The sequence below is a fragment of the Oryctolagus cuniculus genome, chromosome 8, assembly GCF_051225735.1.
Source record: "Oryctolagus cuniculus isolate XC-2025 breed Fujian yellow rabbit chromosome 8, ASM5122573v1, whole genome shotgun sequence".
NCBI lineage: Eukaryota > Metazoa > Chordata > Mammalia > Lagomorpha > Leporidae > Oryctolagus > Oryctolagus cuniculus.
Window position 1 is genome coordinate 113569826 of NC_142874.1, and position 19046 is coordinate 113588871.

At 42.5% G+C, this 19046-nt stretch overlaps 1 protein-coding gene across 3 annotated transcripts in view; it reads left to right on the forward strand.

Annotated features, from left to right (window-relative positions):
• Positions 1-19046, forward strand: part of RASGEF1B (RasGEF domain family member 1B) — a 614689-nt gene that overhangs the window by 215489 nt on the left and 380154 nt on the right. For all 3 annotated transcript variants that reach the window (XM_051820184.3, XM_089303183.1, XM_089303184.1), the window contains exon 3: positions 8555-8608. In XM_051820184.3, the coding sequence (XP_051676144.2) occupies positions 8555-8608 (54 nt within the window). The remainder of the gene's footprint in view (positions 1-8554; positions 8609-19046) is intronic.

Here is a 19046-nt window from a genome sequence, read left to right on the forward strand (position 1 = left end):
GGGTTTGTGATGGCAATGGCTTTAGGCAGCATTCCACTACAGCTTCGTGGACTGGGCTCCTGGCCACTCAGTGCCTTTTGTCCAAAGATGTTGCTTTCTCTTCTATCTTCTTTGAGGCTCTTTGTTGCTCGGCTCTCTCCTCCTGGTACTAATTGGCCACATTCAAAGACTGTCATGAAGTGCATGAAATGTATTCTGACAGCTTCTTGTGCCCTAGCCCCAAGGCACAGTCTCAGGGTCAGGGGTGCGAGGCAGGAGGCAAGGGGAGTGATTCCATTCCTCGTGGCGGTTCTAGTGGAGGCTATTTAAGGACAACATCACCCGGGTCTTCGCATTTTACTCTGTGCAGTTTGTAAACCAGCCTGAGTTCTCTTTGCTCTCTGCAGAGTGAGAGATTCCTACTCATTATCTCTTCCCAAATGAAACGAGTATTCTCTGCCTGGGGTTCACACTTACTGCTGACCTTAACTTTGCATCTGGACTTCATGGATACATTTCTTAGACTCTCTTCACCCTAGCCCTTTTCCGAGTGCTTTTTTGATCTCCTTTATCTAATCCACTATGATTGGGAAGGCCCCTTAGTGTTTATAAATGATGCTGAGTAAGAAGAAATTAATTTTGATTTATTAAATAACCATTGGCATTGATATTTTGAGGCTAAGACAACCTCTTTTTTTTTTCATTTTTAAATGAATTTCACACCGTGCTCCTGCAATGATCCCAGGGTACAATTCTCATGGCACAACCTAACAGATCAGAATGTGATTCATAGCTACCTTCTGGAGTAGTTTGGAAGTTCAAGTTTAACCATGTGCATGAAGGGGCTTTAGCAATGGAAAGCTTTGTATTAACATTAGAAGTTAATATTATTGCTAATTAAAATTATTCCCTGGAAATTCCAGAGACAACATTTATCACCAGTGTCAACTAAAGTTGGGTATAGCTTAGACTACTGGATCTTAAGGTGTGTTTCCTAGACCAGGGGTATCCACCATGCCTGAAAATGTGTTAAAAGTGTGAATTCTTGGGGCTGGCACTGTGGTGCAGCGGGTTAACACCCTGCCCTGAAGCACCAGCAGCCCATATGGGTGCCCGTTCTAGTCCTGGCTGCTCCTCTTTCAATCCAGCTCTCTGATATGGCCTGGGAGAGTAGTAAAAGATGGCCCAAGTTCCCTGCACCCATATTGGAGACCTGGAGGAGGCTCCTGGCTCCTGGCTTCAAATCAGTGCAGCTCCAGCCGTTGCGGCCATCTGGGGAGTGAACCAGCGGATGGAAAACTTCTGTCTCTCACTGCCTCTTCTCTCTCTGTGTAACTCTGACTTTCAAATAAATAAATAAATAAATCTTTAATAAAGAAAGAAGTGTGAATTCTTTGCCTTCCGTCTAAATCAGAGCTCTGAGGAGGAGCCCAGCAGTCTGTGTGCATACCCCCTCAGGTTTTTCTCCTGCCCCTGCCATTGGAGCTCCACTGGCTTGGATAGGTTTTGCTCAGCTGGGTTTGTGCAGGCTCTGATTTGACTGATGATTTTCTTCTGGGCTTTCAGATGTGAATGGGATTTTCTGTGCCTAAGATGTCAAAATTAATTGACTTCCCACAACATACCAGTCAGCTAAGTGTGCCATCTTTCAGTACAGGCCCAGATGCTAGGGTTGTGGGACCTTGAAGCATCAGCTTTGTGAAACACAGACTTCTCAGGGCTCATGGTAGGGGTCTGGGGAGGGAGTTTGAAGTGCTCCCTACTCAAGTGCGATAGTAATGATTGAATGAGCTCACTGTGAAGTTCTCAGTGAAATTCAGTAGAGCTGCACGGAGCTTGATTTCTCTTCTGGCTGTTTCTGAACATTGGGATTTTGCCTTCCCTCTACCATCCTTAGTCTTCCTTACATTATCACCACCTATTAATGAGTCTGGGATCCTCCCCTGAGGGACTCTGCCAGGTATTAGAAAAATTCAGTTGTCCCTTACCCATGCCGTATTTCCCCATCATGGCCCTGGATTATAACTGTGCTTTGTGGGGCCAGCACTGTGGCATAGTGGGTAAAGCTGCTACCTGCAGTGCCGGCATCCCATATGGGCGCTGGTTCGAGAGCCAACTGCTCCACTTCCCATATGGCTCTCTGCTAAGGCCTGGGAAAGCAGGAGAAAATGGCACAAGTCCTTGGGCCCCTGCACCTGCATGGGAGACCTGGAAGAAGCTCCTGGCTCTGGACCCATCCAGCTCCAGCCATTGCAGCCATCGGGGGAGTGAACCAGTGGATGGAAAATCTCCCTCTCTCTAATTCTGCCTTGCAAATAAATAAATCTTTAAGAAAAAAAAAAGCAGGACATACTGTCATGTCAATTATATAGAGGAATATTTAAAAAAAAGATGCTGTGACTGTCATCATATAAAAGTGGACAGTAGTTACTTACATAAAGTGAAAACCAGAGCTACAGATTCAATTAAGGGGGAGGAGAGAATGAGGTAGAGAAACATTAGGGGTATTATGGTGCTGTCATGTTGATCTACAGGGCAGAAGCACATGGTAGGTGTTCAATTAATGCTTATTGAATGACTGAAGGAGAAAGGAATTTGGGTTTGGGGAGCTAACCTGGCTACTTAACTTACAAGCATCTATCTTATCCCAAGTGAACAGACATTATGCCTTGATTGAATGAACTATTAGATATGTTTAGTTTTAAATGCAGGCATAAATAGATTTGATCTTTCCATGGTTCAGATTTCCTCCCATCAGCTTTCCCTTAATTATCCACAAGTGTTCCAAGCCTTCATTAGCTAAATAGGATGCAGATGATGGCCATTAGTCTGGGCTATAAATCCTGCTGGCACATTCAATGGCTTTTCACTTGGTTAATTGAAATTTTCAGTATTCATAGACTACAAGAAAACACTGTAATTTTATCATTTATTTAGGGGTATAATTTTTTTCCCTTTGGCTGATGTTTCATAATTATGCAGTTAAAAAAAAACAAATGCGATGCCATACTTTGCCTGGAGGAGATACCGCTGTGTTTGGTGTATATGTATCAACACTGGTGTACTAAACCATGAAGACCAAATGGAAATTTATATTTTGCTTAGAAATCCTAGCATTGGCTGGCTAAATTATCTAAGGAAGCACCCAAGTGGTGTGCACTTTGGGGCCCCAATGATTCAAGCATAAGAGACTTCCAAATTGTTGGGAATCTGAGTAGGTCTAGTCCTGATGTCTACCAGGGAGTGAGACATCATCCAATGTGTTTGTGAGGTGCAAACTGCACATATCAGATGGAGATTCTTTATGCAGTGTTATTCCTTTAAAGGGCTCTTAACTTTTCAGTTGTGTTTAACCATTCATCAAAATGAGCTGACCTCTGTCTGCTGGTGTCTGGCAGAGTGAAAAACACACGAACACACAGACATACAAAAAGGAACAGCTAGTGCTTGAAATAAAATTCCATAACATTCCCATCTTAGAGATTCACTTTCTGAATTCCCTAATTTTTCTAATCTAGTAGTTAAGCAACTCTGTTCTCTTATGCATGACTGTTCTAATTTAATCCAGTGAATGTTAGATGTTTGCTGTTTTTAAAATACATAAATCCTAGTTACAGACATCACACTGTAGAAATTGGCTTAGTAGTTAGAGTATATTTCTGTTTCTTTTCCTAAACCTAATTTACTGGGAATAAACAACACAGTAATAATTCTAAGAGGTAAATTCCCCCTTAAAAGGGGATATAGAACAGATGGTGTCTGTTTCCAGTGCTCAGACACTCTGTAAGTCATTCCCACCACTGGGAATCAGGGAAGCAGCTCACTTTCTGGAATTCTCTTTTGTTGGCTGGACAGAATGAAATGTCTATTTCTGATCTTCCATCTGTAGGTTCCCTGACCAAGAACTTACTAGGATCAGTTTTTCTTCCCAAGTTACTTTTTCTTCCAGGTCAACTTTGTTTCTGCTCACTTGGAATGTTTATACCAATGGGCATTAATTTAGGGAAGCAATGTTTTCAGCACTTAAATCTTCTAAATTAATAATTATTGTGTCTCAGAGCCAAATGCCAAGATATTGTGCTTTCACGGATTCCCTGTTGTAATTAATTTTATGTGATGGTCAACCTGACAGGACTAAAGGTTGCCTTGGTAGCTGGTGAAACATTACCGTTTCTGGGTGTATGTGTGAGGTTGTTTCTGGAAGAGATCAGCGTTGGAATTGGTAGAGTGAGTGAAGAAGATGCGTCCTCACTGGTGTGGGCCAGCATCATCTGAACTGTAGAAGAGAAAGTTGTAGGAAGGGCAAGTTCCCTCTCTCGGTTGTTCTTAAGTGAGAATACTCATCTCCGCTCCCAGCCTCAGAGCTCCTGGTCCTTTAGCCCTGGCACTCTGGGATTTGGCATCTTCACCTCCAGTCCTCACCATGCCCTCAGGCTCTTGACCTCACACTGGGAGTGACCTCATGGACTTTGCTGGCCCTCCAGCTCCAAGAGTCAAGCTGAATTACAGCAGCGATTTCCTGCCTCTCCAGCCTGGCTCTGCAGCGGGCAGATGGCGTACTGTGGGTCTTTGCAGCCTCCATATTCATGAGCCCGTTTCCACACTGAGTCTCCTCTTCTATACACGTACATCGCCTAATGGCTCTGTTTCTCTAGAGAACCCCGACTAACGCTCCCAGAAAACTGTCTCCAATGACGTGGTCAAGAGCTGACCACGTTATTCAATTTTTTAAAAATCAGAGTAGCCAGGATACTCATTGATTTTGAAAGAATGTGACTGATAAAATCAGACTTATTTTCTTCAGATTAGCCGGGACCCTCATGACCTAAAAGGAAATGAACTTGGTCTCCTTATTTCACAGTGAAGATGGCAGGATCTCAAGGCCTGTGATCTCTCTCAAGCTCTCAATGAGCTCTGGTGTGAAAGGACAAGGATTAGCACCTAGACTTCTCAGCAGATATTCTGTTTGCCTTTCTCTCCAAGGGTTCTGACCAAAAGGTTGCTGACCAACAGGCTTTCAGCTAGAATTAAGGGGGTTTGTGTTCATCTACAGTCAGTCTGCCACAGCCAGGATCCGCCCTTGGTAAGCGTGTGTCTGAATGGCATGTATGGTAGTGGACTCAGCCATGCTCCGCACAGATGTCCCTGCTCCTGCCTGCAGCTCTCAGCTTTCGCACTGAATTGCCCTTGGAAAGAGTGGTGTTGCCCAGGGGTCGAGCTGTCTTGCCAGGGCAGCCCCTGGCGTACCCCGGTTTGAAACAAGTCTGTGCGAGCTTCCACACTCCCTACTGGGTGGGTTAGCTGAGATCGTTATTGACTTTGCTGACAGTCCCACTTCTTCCTCCGCCCCATCTTGCACCCTTCCCTTTCTTTCTACAAGTAGCGATCCAGAGCATGCTCCCTAGCACACACGCTGCTGCGCTCCACCTCACAGTCTATTCTCTGTGGAACCTGCAACCTGTGGCTTTGGCTCTTTCACCATTACCTTGAGTGTCCAACAGGGTCCTTGTGATGTAAGTCCTCATATCCCTGCTGTCAAAAATCTGCCTTTGAAATTATTTAAAAAAATAAAATACCCAGTGCACAAGCATCTGCTTTTGGAAAAGATCTGCTAAACTCATTCCCCTTCAGAGGGGACAGACTAATGATGTTTAGTGCACAAATCCAATTTCCTCCATTGCAGTGAACCGCCCCCCACCCCATACCTTAGCATTCCTCATGAATTTGTCTATTGAGATTTCAAGCCTTATGCTAACAACAGAACTGTAATAAATGAAGTTTCAGGCCCTGGTGTATAGACAGAAGTAGGGCCTCACCTTCCTGAATACCTTTGGGGAATTGCTGAAACCGTCCCTTTGTAGTACTGCTCAGCCCACTCACAGGATTAGAGCCCAGTGCTTCAAAAAAGCCCGTGTGCTTTTCTATGCCCCTGCTCTTGTGACAAACACAGCATCATGCAAATTCGGGTGAAGGTGACTCATTAGGGGTTTCCTCTTTAGTAGAAAAATATTGATGCAATAATCAAGAAGGTCACAGCATGGGTAAGTCACCATGCTTTCAGTCTTTTATTTTCAGTAATTACAGTGAACATGTTATTGGAAGGTTTAGGAAGCCCACCCAAAGTCATTCACAATAGCTGCAATTAGGAAACCAGAATGCCAGTTAAAGTCATTTGAGGGGAACCAAATGAGACTGACCAAGCATATAAGTAAAATTCCCTTAGAAAATGACTGAATTCAGGATCTGGACTGCTACTGATCCATGCTATCCCTCTGTCACACTCCTTTCAGGATTGTACATTTGTCCATTGGCTTCCGTGGTTCCTTTCTACAAATGCAACACTTAGAGCTCCGCACGCATGTACATTCTTAGAGTGAAGTTAGTGTCACCTACCTCTGACTCTCAATTGTCCTCTGGACATGCTTCTTGGGTCACCTGAGACGGTTCTTGAAGGTTGAATGGTGTCATTTAATTTTGAAGATCATTTCCCCTTGGGCTGTAACACAAACGTGTGCATTCTTAGACGTGTTCCTTAATTCACTCTCCCCGCGGTGGCCATGCAGGTGCACTTTTAGCTTAGTTAAAAAGGCAATTATCGTCCTGGGGGTTGTCCCCACATGGAGGCTTCAGTAGGTGGAATTTGGTTCTTCTGTAGATCGTCACTCCCATTTGGGAAGGAAGATGAAACTTGAATTCAGGGTTGGGAGAAGAACACCCCACCATCAGACTTGTGTCTCCTGGGATGCCATAGGTTACGGTCGTGTGGACATGAGGGTCATTTCCACAATTAGCCCACTGAGAGTTTAGACCAATTCTTCTCAGCTGGGGGCAACGTCACCTCCAGGAAACATTTGGTGAGGTCTGGAGACGTTTTTGGTTGTCCCAGCTTAGGTGGGCAGGGGACTGATACTGGCATCTAGTAGGGGGAGGACAGAGATGCTGCAAAGCATCCTCCAGCACACAGCATGTCCCCTCACCTCCCGGCAACAAAGAATCATCTGGTCCAAAATGCTCATAAGGCTAACGGTGAACCCCCACTGGTTTAGCCAAGCCAAGTGGATAATAGATGATAGTTACACCTGTGGGTCTTATTCTGAAGGAGTCTCCCTCTCTCCCCCCCTCTCCCCCCCTCTCTCCCCCCTCTCTCCTCCCTCTCTCCTCTCTCCCCCTCTCTCCCCCTCTCTCCCTTTCTCTCCCTTTCTCTCCCTTTCTCTCCCCCTCCCTCCCCCTCTCTCCCCCTCTCTCCCTCTCTCTCTCTCTCCCCCTCTCTCCCTCTCTCCCTGTGCTTTCAAGTGCTATCATGTGTGGGGCTGCTTTTCTAGCACCATGCTTCCCACACATAGTTTTGTTCGGGTGGACTCTAGCCTAGTGGTTGAGCTGCTGATGGTTAGGAAGTCTTTGTTTCATATTTGAGGGCCTGGGTTTGAGTCCTGGCTCTGCCTCCCAGTTCTAGCTTCCTGCTAGTTCAGAACCTGGGAGACAGTGGAGATGGCTCGGGTAATTGACTTTCCTGCCAGTCATGTGGGAGACAGGAATTGAATTCTAGCTCCCAAGTTTGGCCTGACCCAGTCCCTGCTGTTATGGGCATTTGGAGAGTAAGCCCATGTACGGGAACTCTATCTGTCCATCTCTGTCTTTCTGCCTCCCAAAATTTTTAAAAACAAAGGTTTTACTTTGGGATAATGACTATAATATTGCCTGATGTTTTGCATCTATTTAGTACATATTTATCACAGGGTTTCTTTTTTATTGTTAGTTGCTGCAGGAGGATAGGATATGAAAGAGAAATCACTCATGAATAACACATATTACTTATATAATTGAAGAGAAAGTAGAAAAGTTAGATGAAAAAATCTCAGCATCATTTGTATGGCCAGCTGTAACTATATTCCTGTTCATTAGCTAGACAAGACGGAATAAACTTGTATGTAAATTTCAGTGTGACCTTGAATGCTAAAGTACTTTTTGAGTGGTTTATTTAGCTAAAAACAAAATATTCACACAAATATGTAAGAAGTCAACCACGGGGATAGTGAGCATTGAATTGAAGTGTTAAAGAAAGTGGGATATATATGATAAGCCCCTTCACTATTATTCAGGCTCACCAACTTCTTTAATAGGGAGACACTTCACTCTCCCAGCAGACTCATAACAGGTGTCATTTGAAAGAGCTTGGGCGTTTGGCTCCTGTCATTTTGCACTTCTCTCTTCAGGACAGAGTGTACTGTGTGATTAAAGGTGGGTTCTAGAATCAGACTGCTTGGCTATGATTCCTGACCTAAATATACCCAATGTATATGATCTTTGGCAGTTAACCCAACTGTGTTTCAGTTACCTTGTTTGAGAAATGAAGATAAATATAAGCCCTTACTTCACTGGATGGTTGTTGGCCCATAATGCACGATGGTTGTTGGGTAGGCTGGCTGTGTGACCAGTGAAGGCAGACGTATAAAATCCAGAGCAATCAGTGGAGTGACGGGAGGTAGTGCCTACCTTGGAATGGAAATCAATAGGGAAGGGTCAATACATTACACTGTGACAGTTCTGATGTGTTTCCCTCCTTCCTGTTTTGTAGACTACAATATTCAGCACATTGGCCAGTGAGAAGTCGTTATCTGACTGCAAGAAGGTAAGTCACCATCTACGAATTCCAGGATGCTGTCAGAGATACAGGGCTTCTGAATTGCTGATGTTCAGCTACACAGCTGCGGATGGAAGCACTGAGAGTGTTTTGATGGCGTATTGTGGCCCTCTTTCTTTGGAGATGGAAATGTGAATGGTGCAATTTAAGGATGTGGGAAACTCCATTATTGTTTGAGGTTTTGTTATAGAGAAGCTTTGTTCCATAAATGTCTCTCTTGCTATTATGTGATGTTTTATTCTACTACATGAGTATCAGGCAAGTTCAAAGCACATTGTACAAACTGCATTGCAGGCTTTGATATCTGTGTTTTGCAAATTTAGAGCTTGCAAACTTAACCCCAATACAATATAAAGATGATTTTGTATTTTGAAAGCTGATCATATAGCATAAAAATCTGGTTTGGATTCACCACAGTGAGATGTGAGAAGCTGTCATGCTTTGCAAAAGGATTAGCTCCACTAGCATCTGATGGAAGATGTCCCTGTAATAGATCGTGTCTGGGGACTGCCTGCTCTACTGCGTGGCTAATTCCTGGCCTTCACAGGCCAGGGGTCACTTTTATCCACCTCTTTAATCTCTGATTTAACTAGATCGTCTCCTTTTGAGGGGGAAAGAAGGGATTTCACAGTCCAAACAGCTCCAATAAATTCTTTGACACTATCTATTGATATGGAAAACCAGGTGCACAGAGTTGACCTGTGCATAATATATTAGTTATTTGGCATTTATTAAGATTTTATACCATGTCATTGTTTGCTGTACCGTTTCCATTTCTCTTGTTGCTTGGTGTAGAAGTGGGTAGCAGGGATACTTATCTTTAAAGGTGGTGTGGGGCCCACGGCTCTGAATACCATCCATCTCCTTATTTTGATAGTTTTCAAATTACCTACTAAATCTCCATCTCACTTGAGTGCTGTTATGTTTACCTTATTGTCTGTATCAGATATGAGTTGCCTATTATTTCTAGAATGATACATCTTAGAGAACAACAACAACAAAAAACTTTAGAAGAATGTTTTTTTTTTTTTTTTTAAAAAAACTTAGGAAAAAACGCAGCCTTTTCAGGGTAGGACTGCCATTGACAAGTGTTGTGGAGCTCTGTCTTCTACCTGAATATATTCTATTCACAAGGAGCCCAATGAGCCTGACTATTCACTGGTGACACAATCCACAGTATTCAAAAATTCTGTATTCTACTGAGTTGGTGCCTGCCTCCTGTAGATTCCCACTTAGTTGTTTAAGAATGGAGCCAATTCATATGCTTTCTTCTGAATCTCCCTCCCACCCCACCCCCAGGCTAGTGATTTTCTTTATCATTTCTAATAACACATATATGATAGGTTTCCAAGAGGATGGACTGTGGGGGTGTAGCTGTCTGGTTTCAAAACCCAGCTCTGCCATTTACCCCTTAACTGACTTGGAGTTGTTTAAGTAACTTATTGGTGCTCTGTTTTTATTGTCTGTAAGATGGGAATCATTGTACTTACCTTGTATAAGATATGCATTAATATACGTAAAGGGCTTACAAGAATGTCCAACACACATATTAGCCACTATTATTGTTGCTTCCAGTCCAGGTTGTCATTTTTTTCTCACAGTCTTTGACAGCAACATTAAGAATTATATGTCATTTTCTAGATATGGTCCAGGTGACGTTAAGGTCCCTGGACTCTTCTCTCTCGGTTCATCAAGCTTTGTTCACACACTCAGTGTGTGCCAGGCGCAGCATAAGGCATGGGCTATGTGGAGATGGCATGCTGGAGTCTTCTTGGAGTATAGCACTCACACTCCAATCATGCACTGTAAGATGGCATCGTGTCTTTTGCTTAAGCCATAGCCTTCTGTTGGTCTTGTGAGCTGCTGTTGAAACATGACTCTTACATCTATGTACCAATTCTTCAAGTACAAATGTATGCCATTATATTTACTCTTGTTCATTTTTAAATTTTGGTCAGCCCAGATAATTTGTAAATCTACCTTCTGTTATCCAGCATATTTACTACTTCTCCTAGTTCTTTTCATAAAGTTTATCATTTGAGAGGGAGACAGACAGACAGGAAATGCCTGACTCCTGGATTCACTCTCCAAAGGCCCACAACAGCTGGTGGGGCTGGGCCAGACCAGAAGTGGGAGACTGAAATTCATTCCAGGTTTGCCATGTGGGTGGCAGGGACCTAACTACTTGAGCCATCACCTGCTGCCTCCCAGAGTCTGCAGTCGACAGGAAGCTGGAATTGGGAGTGGAGTCAGGACCTGAACACATATGCTCCAATTTGGGATGTGGGTGTCCCAACTGGCATTTTAGCCTACAGGCCAAAATGCCCACCCTTCCCTAGTTCTGTGTTGTGTGCAAGTCCAAGTAGCATAGGTTATTTTTAACTGTCTCATTTTCATCAGGTAAAAAGTACATACGCTGTACCTATAATGTGACATGGACTGGAATATGGTAAACAAGTCACATATGCATTATTTTTATTCTCACAGAACTAAAATACCCAAGAGTTCTTTTGTGGGGGGGCAGGGAGAAAGAAACTGTTTATGTCATCTTACAGACTGAGGTTACAGGATGACAGCCCCAGAGTCTGGCATCTGGTGGAGGCTGGTTAGGGTCCATGCTGCGATTTTGATCACAGAGCGACCAGAGGAGAGAGAGCGAGCCCATGGCCAACTTGAACTGAAGTACTCAAACCTCTCAGGAGAACCTTCCCCCCCGGTTATTCCCCCAGTGACCCAAAGACTTCCCACTGACTGCACCTCTCAGACACCCTCATTGAATTGAATTTCCACCTCAATCCATCAAATGTTAACAGATACCAGAGTGGAAACGACTGCATGCATTCTGGGGGAGACAAATCCTGCTGTACCCACAACAGATCGTGCGATTTTTAAGTTGGAAGTTTGTAAGACCCCATTCTAGGAGTCCCAAACCTAATCTAGGAGCTGGGGTAAACTGTCCAAAGAAATGATATGTAGCAGAGTCCATAGAACAAATGAGATTTGGCTTTGTGAGGACAGGGTGGAGGCAGGAGAGCACCAGGTGTGACTGTCCAGTGCTGAGAAAGGGAGAGCTATAAGATGTTCAGTCTGGAAATTACGACTCGAAGTAGAGAAGGAGAGAAGGCTAGCAATGAGACAAAAGAGGGCCCAGTCGCGGAGGGCTGGATGAGAGTGTAGACCGACCTTAAGGGTAACAAAAAATGCATAAAAGGCTTTGGTTTGGGACAGAAGGTGTGTGTAACAGGATGTGCTTTTTATTTTCAGATCCCTTGACTGTTCAAGGACTGAAGCAGTATGAGTTCAGACCTGATGTTGAGGTGCAAGGCTACTATCATAATCTAGTCAAGAGATATTAGAGACCAGAGTGAGAATAAGCAGTGAGGTGCAATAGATATTTGGTTGATAACATGAACAGAATCTGACCATAGTTTGGATATATAGGAGAGGAAGTAGCCAAAGATACGGGCAACTGGCAGAATACTGCTGCCATTTTCTGAAACAGGAACACTAGCCAGGGGGCCGTGTTTTGTGAAGAAGTTGTTGCGCTTAGATTGGTACACATAAGTTTTGTGTTGTCTGTAAGATCACCTGGTAAGAGTGACCAGCAGACAGTCAGCATACCGATGTGTATTCCACATTGTGGTCTGGGCCTGTGGATATGGGAGGAATACACAGATGGGGAATGACTGAAAGAGTGGGAGTGGGTGAGATTCCCAGGGAGGGTATGTGGAGTTGCAAACAGAAAGGTTTACAAGGATTTGAAGAGAGTTAGCATCTAAGAGCTGGGAGATGACTTATGGACTTTGAAGGAAACAGAGAAGTCCCTTCTGGTACTTGGGAGGATGTACCAGAAGAATGTGGTATCTCAGATGCTGTCAGTACAAAGAAGGAGTCAGTGAATAGAGGTAGCATTGGTATAAAAGCCATTGCTGAAAGGACTGAGAACTCTCTGCTGGCTTTACTAATACCACAGGCCATTGATGGTTTTATTAAAATCCGAGTGATGAACATGGAATTCAGACTGCAGTGGAGTAATGATTGAATGGCGTGAGAAAAAATAGAAATGGTAGAAAAACAGAGTCCTTTTTAAAGGATTATTTTGCAAAATAGATGAGTCATGGATAGAGGGGTTATGGGACTCAGGGAAGTTATCTTAAACTGTTTGAGTGTGTTTCTATGTTGTTAGAAACAGGAAGGCAAAGGGTGAGGGGCCAAACCCTTACTTAAAAACAATCGAGAGATTTCAATTTTACTCACAATGAATTCCAATTCCTCTTGAGAAGTTACTCCTATTCCTATTGTTTCTAGCCTGCTCAACTTGAAGAGTCATTCCCATTGTCTAGCTTCATCTCCTTGTACTCCACGAGATGCTGCAGGCTGGAGCCCTTGATTAGACTGTTCCTGAGGGTGAACTCATTGAACAACTTTGTCCTGTGTACAAACTCTTTCCTCTCGCTGGAGTGTGTTCCTCTTATCTGCCTGGACAACTTTTACTCTTCCATGGAGTAAGACTTTCTGGGTTTCACCCCCTGTGTTCATAACATTTTCTATTTAGCCGATAGAAAAGCCCTAACAGCTGTCACATAGCTTGTCAGATGGCTACCCCATCCCCAGTCCTGTGAGAAGTGCTTACATTGCTTATTCATTAGATTTGTATAACATCCCTCAGAGGTTGGTAATGTTATTTCTATTATATTATAGACAGAACGTTTTGAGGCCTGGGGACATTGAAGAAGTTGCTTGAGGATACTGCAGTAGTTGATGCTGGGGTCCAGCTGTGAATCCAGGCAGTCTGATGCCAGAACCGTTTGCTTTTGGTATTTTTCTACCTTCTTCTCCCATTGAAAATCCTTCTTTATGGGTCCAGCTTCCCCTTGCACTGTCAGCTCTTTCTGGGAGGAATAATGATCGATTCTTATAGGAATCATAAAGCAATACCTTATAGATAATAAAAACTCAGTAAAGATACAGCCAATGAATTGGATTTGTTATCTATGGGTTATCAGTTAATGTGAGATTATTCTAGGATCATTTTGTCTTTAAAAGTCATCTTTTTTCCTTTTTATAGGAGTTGAGAAAAGAACATTTATAGTCAATTTATTTATGAAGGTCATTTCTGTACCAAAATAAGGTATTAATGGAGAGCTGGAAGAGTGATGTGTTTAGTTTTGCTAAAGATGGCACCCCCACCTCCAACACACAGACCACCAAGGCCTGCCTTCCAAATACCACTTTATAGAATCCTAAGAACCCTGTTTCTGATTTCTAGACAAAGACAAATTTACTCCTCACTTTGGAAAGCCTAGAAACATCTAGGGTAGATACTGGCATTCATTCATTCGTTAAGAATTATTTATTGAGTGCCTCCTATTGCCAGGCAGATGTTATTGTTAACATGTTACAGAGGAAAATCTAATGTGCTGAGACAGGAAGTGATTTACTCTAGGGCACATATTAAGTGCAAGTCCGGCTTTGAGAGGATAGGCCTAATTCATATCTTCTCATACTTTCCCTTTACAACATCTCCATCCCACACCATGTAAAGTAGAGTTGATGTCTGGGGAGTGTGTGGTGTTGATGAGCTCCAGAGAATGATCCCTAAGCTCCACCATGTCTAATGGCACCTGTTTTATGTTCATTGAAATTTACATCTTTGTGTCTTGCTACTTTTTATCTCTCAGTGTGGGATATTCAGGCACAGGTATTTTAACCCAGCACTTTTTTGGTGCAGAGGCATTCTGACACTGCACTAATAAACTTACAGCATTTTAATGGGAAAGTAATGTACACAAGAGATATCCTCACCCCTTCTCTGAGGCTTGCTCTGACCCCGAGCCCTGGGGCAGAGATCAAAGATAATCTAGGAGGGAAGGGCAGGTGAGGGTGATGGATGGGTGAGGGTCAGGGATAAGATGATTCCCAGGAATGGGTTAAAGTCTCGGATGTCTGCTCCATAAATTACTTGGAAATGAAAAATGGTGTTTTCCCCAGTTTGTTATCTAAATGGCCAAACTTTATCCTGTTGTAATTTCTGTCTACATATGGTAGGTAACCAGAACTCCTATCTATAGTAATAGAAATTAATAGAAATAGTTTAGAATAGTAATAGAAATGGTTTCTTTAGGTTGGATGTTTATTTTTAAAATTCAGCTACCATTTTGATGGTTTGGGGTGTGTGTGTGTGTCCGTCCGTCTGTCTGTCTGTCTTTGGCTGTATGTTTCTCCCTACTTTTTTTTCCCCTCTCCAAACTTCTGATATTCTAACAAATATAAAGGACTTTAAAATAAAAAAAAACTACTTTAAAAATAGTTTAGAAGCTATCCAGAAAATGTATTCCTATCGTAAAAAAAATGTTGGTTGTAGATAGGTGGAAAATGAAAGGAAATTCATCCGTTGGCACTGGTAATTGTGTGAGCTTGTTGTGGCTGTGTTAGCTGTTCCTTCTTTGACTTGGGTGCTATGCACTGTTACTACTGCTGCATGAATGTACCAGAGAATGTTACCTCATGGTCTCAGGCCACTGCGTGAAGTTTGTATTTCTTTGGTTTTTATTATTATTATTTCTAATAGACATTGGTCATGCACATGGATAAAGTAATTTTCTTTCAGGAAGGGAGAACTAAGAATGTTGAATGCAGTGGGCAGTGGGAGGATCCAAGCTTTTCATTGACGTTGATGAATAGGTCTCTGTGTAGATAGAAGCCAAGATAGTAAACAGCTTTTTTACAATTAATAAGTATATGGGTCCCTCTTTTAAAGATTAAGACCCTACGTCTAGATGGTGTTCACTGACCTCCACAGAGCTGGCTGGCCAGATTCCCATGACTCCCAACCTCTTGGCAGAATGTCCAGCCTGGCAGGTCACGGTGGCTTCTTCCCATGCCCTGAGAAAGGGCACAGAGATGAAGTCAACCCTGTTAGCCTTGAAGAAATTCCTCAGTTCCTCTCCAGAATGACAGACGCCCAGGTTCTCCAACAGTCACAGTGAAGGGCATCATGTCACATCATTTTAAATGCTGTTTACTTTTAAAATGGGTTTTTGGGGACGCAATAAGGGTTCATTCCTGGCAGGGTGCTATTTTTGCTAACTTGCTGTGGGGCGCTCAGCTGGACACAGGGAGATATGTACACATACATGAAGTTCTTATCCGGCTTTCAAATATACCAACACGGAGGGAAATCCCCATGACAGTTGAGCAGTGGGGAGTGGCTGCAGTTTTTCTTCCCTGCCTCCATCCCTTCCTGCTCCCCATCTCTCTTCTCCTTTCTTCCTCTCCCTGCTCTAGCAAAGACGGAGCTCCTAGCACTTACTGACTTGCAGTGTTTGGGGTGGGAGATCATTGCTTCTGGATTCCATGAACTCCCTTTTCAGTCTTACTGCCTGGTTCTTATTGTCGCATTTTTCCATTATACTCTCCTGAGAGGCAGAAAGGAGTGCGAATGAAGAGCAGAGGCTCTGGGGCCCTCGTTCTGTGATTGCAGTCCCAGCTCTACTCTCCATGGACTTTACAGCTTTGCTGGAATTGCTTACTCTCCCTGTGACTCATTGATCTTATAAAATGAGACAAATAATAATGGCAATCTGTGGAGTTGTTGTAAGGAATGGATATGTGAAGCCATGTAAAATTCTTGAACATTATCTCAGTAAGTGTTAGGTGTTACTTTTTAAGAAATTATTTAAATTCTACCTATTTATGGGATTTTTTTTGTTGAACATATTTATTTTTTTTAACTTTTATTTAGTAAATATAATTTTCCAAAGTACAGTTTATAGATTACAATGGCTTTTCCCCCCTATAACTTCCCCTCCCACCCACACCCCTCCCATCTCCCACTCCCTCTCCCATTCCATTCACATCAGGATTCATTTTCAATTATCTTTTTTTTGATCGATTTACTATATATTAAGTAAAGATTTCATCAGTTTGCACCCACACAGAACATAAAGTGTAAAATACTGTTTCAGTACTAGTTATAGCATTAATTCACATTGGACAACACATTAAGGACAGAGATCCCACATAAGGAGTAAGTACACAGTGTCTCCTGTTGTTGACTTAACAATTTGACACTCTTGTTTATGGCATCAGAAATCTCCCTAGGCTCTAGTCATGAGTTGCCAAGGCTATGGAAGCCTCTAGAGTTCGCTGACTTCAATCCTATTTAGACAAGGTCGTAGTCAAAGTGGAAGTTCTCTCCTCCCTTCAGAGAAAGGTACCTCCTTTGATGGCCCATTCTTTCTACTGGGATCTCACTTGCAGAGACCTTTCATTTAGGTCCTCCTTTTTTTTTTTTTTTTTTTTTTTTTTTTTGCCAGAGTGTCTTGGCTTTCCATGCCTAAAATACTCTCGTGGGCTCTTCAGCCAGATCCAAGTGCCTTAAGGGCTGATTCTGAGGCCAGAGTGCTGTTTAGGACATCTGCCATTCTATGAGTCTGCTGTGTATCCCACTTCCCATGTTGGATCGTTCTCTCCCTAGTATTAGCAGACACTAGTCTTGTTTGTGTGATACCTTTGACTCTTAGACCTATCAGTGTGATCAATTGTGAACTGAAATTGATCACTTGGACTAGTGAGATGGTGGGAGAGGGAGAAGAAGAGGGAGAGGGATCTTCTTCCAGGTCACCCATGTGGTTGCAGGGGCCCAAGGACTTAGGCCATCCTCTACTGCTATCCCAGGCCATAGCAGAGAGCTGGATCAGAAGAGGAGCAGCCAAGACTAGAACTGGTGCCCATATGGAATGCTGGTGCTTCAGGCCAGGGCATTAACCCGCTGCGCCACAGTGCAGGCCCCAGTTTCAGTTCTTACATTTAGGTCTTTGACACATTTTGAATTGAATTCTGTATAGATTGAGAAGTAGGGAATGAAAGTTAATTCCTCTGCATATGAATATGTAGTTTTCCTAGCACCATGTATTGAAGACGTTATCCTTCTCCAATGTATTTTTTAAAAGTTATTTATTTATTTGAAATGCAGAGTTACAGGGAGACATTGAGAGAGATCTTCCATCTGCTAATTCACTCCCCTGGTGGCTACAACAACCACAGCTAGGTCAGTCCAAAGCCAGGAGCCAGGAATTGCAGAACTGTTTCTCATATGAGTGGTAGGAGCCAGGTACTTGGACCATATTCTGCCACCTTTTCAGGCACTGGATTGGAAGCAAAGCAGCTGTTACTTGAACCAGCACTCGGATAGGAGATGCTGGCATCTCAAGCCGTGGCTTGGTCTGCTGTGCCACAACACCAGCACTTCCAGTGCATGATTTTGATGTTGAGAGTCAGTTGACCATAGATATATGGATTTATTTCTGGAATCTGTATTCTGTCCTGTTGATCTCTGTGTCTATTTTAATGCCAGTGCCATGCTGTTGGTTACAATATTTCTGTGGTTTGTCTTTAAATCAGATATTGTGATGTCTCCAACTCTTATTTCTGCTCAAGTTTGTTTTGCTTATTTGGGGCCCTCTGTGGTTCTGCACAGATTTTAGTAGTGCTTTTCCTTGTTCTGTGAAAAATGCCATGGACACTTTAATGAGGATTGAATAGAATCTGTAAATCACTTTAGGTAATATTTTAACAATGCTCATTTAATTTAAAAACATGGGAGACCTTTCAATTTTTTATTATTCAGTTTTTTCATTAATATTTTATAATTCAAATTGTGGAGGTCCTTTGCTGCCTTAGTCTAATTCATTCCAAGGTATTTTTTGGTATCTAATGTGAATTCATTGATAGTATATAAAAGTGCTACTGATTTAAATGTGTTGACTTTGTATACTACTTTACTGAATGTCTGTTTTAATAGGAGTCTTCTGGTATAGTATTTAGGTATTTTATATATAGAATCTTTCAACTGCAGAGAGGAATAATTTGATTTCCTCTTTTTCTATTTGTATGCCTTTCATTTCTTTCTCTTGCCTAATTTCTCTGGCTTCCAGTATAATATTAAATAAGAGAGGTGAGAGTGAACAACCTTGTTCTAGATTTTGGAAGAAATCATTTCAGCTTTCCCCATTTTTGCATGATATAGGCCGTGGGTTTGTCAAATACAACCTTTATTAGGTTGAGGTATGATCCTTCTATACTTAATTTGTTTAGGTTTTAATCACAACTGAATGTTGAGTTTTATCAAATGGTTTGTTAGTGTCTTTTAAGATGATTGTATGATTTTATCCTTCATTCTATTGATGCTTATTGATTTTTGTATGTTGAGCCATCCTCTATCCATGGCATAAATCCCATTTGATCATGGTGGATGGCCTTTTGATTTGCTAATATTTTGTTGATTTTTGCATCTATGCTCATCAGAGAGATTGGTCTATACTTTTCTTTCTTGTGAACTTGTCTGTTTCTGACATCAAAGTAATACTGGTTCATAGAATGACTTTGGAAGGTTTCCTTCCCTTTCAATTCTTTGGGATAGTTT